General features: G+C 27.9%; 1 protein-coding gene across 3 annotated transcripts in view; it reads left to right on the top strand.

Annotated features, from left to right (window-relative positions):
• The window catches only part of LOC108747790 (putative defense protein 3), an 8,120-nt gene extending 6,531 nt beyond the window's left edge, over nucleotides 1-1,589 (top strand). For 2 of the 3 annotated variants that reach the window (XM_018485568.1, XM_018485569.1), the window contains exon 4: nucleotides 1,299-1,589. In XM_018485568.1, the coding sequence (XP_018341070.1) occupies nucleotides 1,299-1,362 (64 nt within the window). In that variant the 3' untranslated portion in view covers nucleotides 1,363-1,589. The remainder of the gene's footprint in view (nucleotides 1-1,298) is intronic. The other variant, XM_018485567.1, reaches the window with a different exon arrangement.
• Nucleotides 1,590-5,481: the final 3,892 nt, after the last annotated feature.

Genomic DNA, 5,481 nt, shown 5'->3' on the forward strand with positions numbered 1-5,481 from the left:
ATATATATATATATATATATATATATATATATATATATATATAGTCCGCAAATGTTGGAATTAAATAATGTGATACTGAAGATAAGCATATCTCTACTGTCTAGTTGGGAGTTACCAAATTTGTCTCTTTGTTTAGCCAAGCAACTAATTGAAGAGTACAATGAACAAAGAAATTAATTGTTCTTAATTTTCTGTATACTTATTCTACTCATCTTTCATCTCCATAGATCACAATCAATTATTCCAAGTGTAGCACGTCAAATTATAAAAAAGAAGATTACAAAAAGGAAATTTTTTTTTAGTATAAAATATAAAAATTGTTACATGTATTATTCAGATGAAAGCAACTGTCAAAATTTTACTCTGAGTGCCACGTCCGCATAGAATAATAAATAATTATAAGTCAGACTATTATAATGTAATTTATATTATGTATAAAAAGGATACTTTTTTAAGTGTTTATTAACAATTTTTTAGATAGTAAAGTAACATTTAAGTTTGCCAAAAATTTATAAAAATATATTATATTTTTAATCAAAGAATTTTTAATTAAAAAAAAGTTATCGCTTAATTGTATAAAAACAAATACTGAATATCAAGGATTAAGAGCGCAACAGCAAGTTAATATATACTAATGTTTTCATTTATAAACAAATATAACAACATACGTTTCGACCAATACATTTTCAATGTTAATACTTAATAAGAGAGAGAATATGCTAAAAAGAAACGTTTCTAAATATACATATTAAATTTAATTTTAGATCTCATTTGAATATAATAATCATACAATAAAACCTGTGTTATCTTCTTCTCGTAATTTATTGTATGAATATTATATCCCGTGAATGAAACCTAAAATTAAGTAATTTAATATATAGATTTCGAAACGTTTCTTTCGAAAAATCGCATATGTGGACGCAGGTGGAATCTACAGTCAAAATCGCGAGTCAATCGCACAGAGCGGCAAGCCACTTGATGCCTCATCAATGATAAATTTACTAAAGGATTTATTATTTAAAAAAGATTAAACCTATTATGATATATATATATATATTTTATGTATTTATAATTAATATGTCAAATTATAATATCTTTTAAAATATATTTAAAAATAATTTAAATTAGCTGCTCCGATTTGCTATATTTGAAATTAAAGATAGTTTATGAGAATTGTGGAAGAAAATTAGGTATATAATTTAATTATATTTTAGTAAATATTTATGTTTAAAAGTATTTTAATAATATGTTTTAATAATATATTTCAATAATTTATTTTAATAATATACTTTTTTCAGTGGAACTGTACTGAAGGACTATGCAATATTCTGGTCCGAGCTTGTGTCACAGGTGGCAAAATAATTCGTCAGCACACTGTTTGAATCTTTACTCGTCGACGAAGTGCTTCCGCCAAAGGATATATTCCATCTTTATAAAAAATTTTTTAAATTTTATTCGTACATTGGATATTTTGATATATTTGCGACATGTTATGCAATATATATTTTACATAAATCTTGTACCATCGCAGAATTGCCAAGCGTTTTAAATAATAAAAGATTATCAAAACGGATTCGTTGTTCGTTCTATGCGTTTGTTAGTTTCTTTATTTTCATTAATTTCTCTTCAGAGAAAGCAAATTTGTAAGGAACAATTACCGTGATATTTATACATCAAATGTCTTTTCCTATTGTTGGTTTATTTGTTTCCCAATAAAATAATAGAGGAAAGTCGCAAATATATGAATGAAATTCTTGACATGTCAGGCACGTTTTTGTAATAATCAATCGATCGATCGAATGTGAATTATTATTTCTGCGGCGTCCTAGGAAAACTCGTTTTGCTTCGAAATGCTTTTAAGGAAGGTTACTCAAGTCGGTTGGCCAAACATGTAACATAGTTAGGTATCGATGAAAAAGGAAATAAACGATTTCTCGTCGTTTCATAAAATTTCGCAATACTTTTTCGCAAACAAAAAATCTTTTGTTAATTAAATTCAAATTGCTATTTAAATTGTTATTTAAATTCGAGTCAAAAGTGAAGAAATTCGTTTATATATATATTTATTATTAGATCATTTGAGTAGATTAGCTTATGGTAAAATAACTTTGTTGTTGCGTTTTACTTTTGCAATATAACATAATTTATAACAAAGAATATTTAAAACATTTAGAAAATGTGTATGCATTTTATCATAACAAGATATAAAATTTCTTCCTCCCATCTTGAACATCTATTTAAAAAAATAATATCTATCTAAAGTCGGAATTATATATATAATATATATGATAAGTTTTTTTTTCAAATTAAAAGCGTTGTATTAAAGTTTGTGCGATTATTAGATAAGATAACTGGAAACTAGATTGTTTAATTTTTTGCTTTATTTGTTTGACTCGCGCGTTGTGTGAATGCAAATGTAATGCAAATTATAATTTTTAATAAGTATAATCTAATTCAATCAATCGATTCATAATTTCACAGAAAAATAGTATGGAATGTTATTACTATAAAATTTGACTCTTGACTTCATACATCATTTCTAAAAATCGTTGCTGCGTCATATTGGAGGGACATGTAAGTAAACTTTAGTGGATTACTGCATCTTGCTGCTTCTTGGCGAGGGTTCCGCTATTTCCTCATCCCGTTAATGGATCTCAGCACGCTTTTACGTGAGTAGAAGGCTCGAGGAACGCGTTACATAAAACTTCGCTTGTTGGGTAAAAGTGGGCCACACTGGTATTACAAATCCGACAAGTCTAAGACTCCTTTTTTCTTGCTCTTGCCTTTGGCTCTGCTCGAAGGGACCCAGGAAATTGATCCTGCATCGTTGTTATATTTCTCTTGATAGACATCAAGATGTTGACATGAATGTCCATTACGTAGCTCTTTTCACTTCTTATTTTTTTTATTTTAATGATTAATAGTCGCAGAATAAATTATATAAGCTATTATACTTACTACACGATGTAATAATTTGAATAACTAATTATCGAGTTTGTCACAAGCTTAGCTTAATATTTTGAAGAAGATTAGATGGGAGATATTAGAAATACATATGTTGCTTTTTGGCGAGGAAAGAGTTAAGTATACCATATAATCAATGAGGTTATTATTAGGATATGGATGGATGTTATAAATGGACGGATAAAAAGAAAGCTTTAATTACAGTATGTTCAGAATGAAAAATTGAATGATAATAAACTAGAAAATATAAATTATATTTTCGTTCATAATATTAATCACAGTTAAGCAAAACAAAAACTAATAAAATTACTTTAATAAATGTAATAAGATAAAGTTAATATGCATATAACAGATTGCGTAAGTCTATGCAATAATTATAAATTATGTATTAAAAAAAATTAGTAATAAAAATATGAAGTATATACATCAATAAATAGTAAGAACTTTAATTTGCAATATTTATTGCAATAATACTAAAATATTTTTAAAAAAGATTACGTTAGATATAATATTATATATTCAAGTGACATTGTAGTGGCATGCACAATTAATATTAAAGGCGACCCGGTGACGCAGCATTACATTGCATTTGAAATATAATTATAGCGTCCGTGTCACATGTAACTAGTTAGCGCGCCGATAATTATCACCTGAAATTGATCGACATGCTTACACGATTCCTGATGAACTAGTTAGTGTGATTCCGCTGTGTCCATTAAATTCCATCTACGCGAATTATAAAGATCTTTTAACAATTTATGCGCATCTCTATAGTAATTTATGATCACTCTTTTGTTAAGTTTAATATATTGATATATTATCGCAATTTGTAACATTTAATAATTGTCCATAAATTATAAATTATAAATTATAACGCCTGTAAATATGGATTATTTTCATATAAGTATTAGAATTCTGCAACATAAAATGTGATTTTTGACAACTACAATACTGTCTTGGACACAAATAATTTTCAAATCTCGTACATCAACAGGAAATAATATGTCATTTACACACTATAAATTTTTAATATTGTATAACATTGTACTTTTAATATCTTTATATATATTATTAATATATTATATTTATTTATTCTGATAAAATATAATATTACTATTTTTTATTTATGTTAATGTGTGTAAATACATTTTATTCACGTCTCGTATTAATCACATAATTTTTTCGTGCTATCCACAATATTAATCTTAATTGGCACTCGTTTCATGTTTGCGGAATAAGTAGTGTGTATGGCAAAGTTTAGCTGACGTCATAATGTTGCAAATCATCGATCAAGAAGTAAAATTATGACCGCACGGTTAGATCCAGAGTTTTCATGGAAATACTCCTATGCGTCATCCATACTTATAATGCATAAAGTTCTATACTAATGGTGCTCGTAATAATAGATGAAATACCAAGAAAAAAATATATACCTTAAAGAAAATTAAATGAAAAAAATGATAATTCAAGAAATGTTATAATTTAATTTTCATCGCTCATTATAATTCTGTTTTGTGGTAGTGGCTATAGAAACAGTTAGAAAGCATTCGAGAATAAAAATAATTGTCATTTATTTAAAAATATTACTATACAATATACATAATAATAATATACGTAAAATTGTTAAAATAATACATAATGATAATACATATAAAATTGCGAATAAATTATTAATAAATTGATTTATTCATATACAAAACATTTTAAAGTAAAACTTTGATGAACTTAATTTATATAAATTGCATATTTCATTTACGAAGTAAATTTAATTTGAAAAAGCTATTATTTATTACAACTTTTAATTACATATGTAATTAAAAGTTATAATAAATAATAGTTTTCTTTCAAATTAATAAATTAATAAATTCTTTTAATAAATTAATAATTCTTTTAATAACGTATTTTATTTATTAAATAATTTCATTTGAATAAAGTCAAAGTAGACATCTGAGAATGTAAAGTATTTAAAGTTCGAACACATCAAAATTGCTACAGCTTGTTGTGAATCGCGAGCTGTCATCACTCCGTCTTATTTAAGAAAGTGATCGATCAAGAAAAATGAAGATACTTTCCAGATTCCCCGGCATCATGTGATATTTATATTCATATTTATGTAGCGAAACTGTCTACCCCTGATATATCATCGCGGTTTCGCTAAAGTTGCGCGATTGTGCATCCCTTAGAAGTGGGGATGCAGCGCGGGGTGCACGATTGTGTCTTATGCGCTGCGTCATTACCAGCACACCGTCACACGTACATACAACACATTTACGATGAGGACTGCGACGACGACGACGGTGTTGCTTTACGTTCTCATCGTCTAAGTGGCGGTACACCGGACGGGTCTTGTCTGAAGAATGACTCAGAGGCACTGTACTACGTCGCTGTCTATACGACGGCGACGGTGGTCTGAAGGGGATGGATGCCACGGAGAGCGACACCACAACACACCATACCGCATCACACCGTGCTACACTTGACGGTGGTCAAGGGGGTGGAAACGTGGCTCGGCCGTAT

Source organism: Trachymyrmex septentrionalis, unplaced genomic scaffold, assembly GCF_001594115.1.
Source record: "Trachymyrmex septentrionalis isolate Tsep2-gDNA-1 unplaced genomic scaffold, Tsep1.0 scaffold20, whole genome shotgun sequence".
Classification (NCBI taxonomy): domain Eukaryota; kingdom Metazoa; phylum Arthropoda; class Insecta; order Hymenoptera; family Formicidae; genus Trachymyrmex; species Trachymyrmex septentrionalis.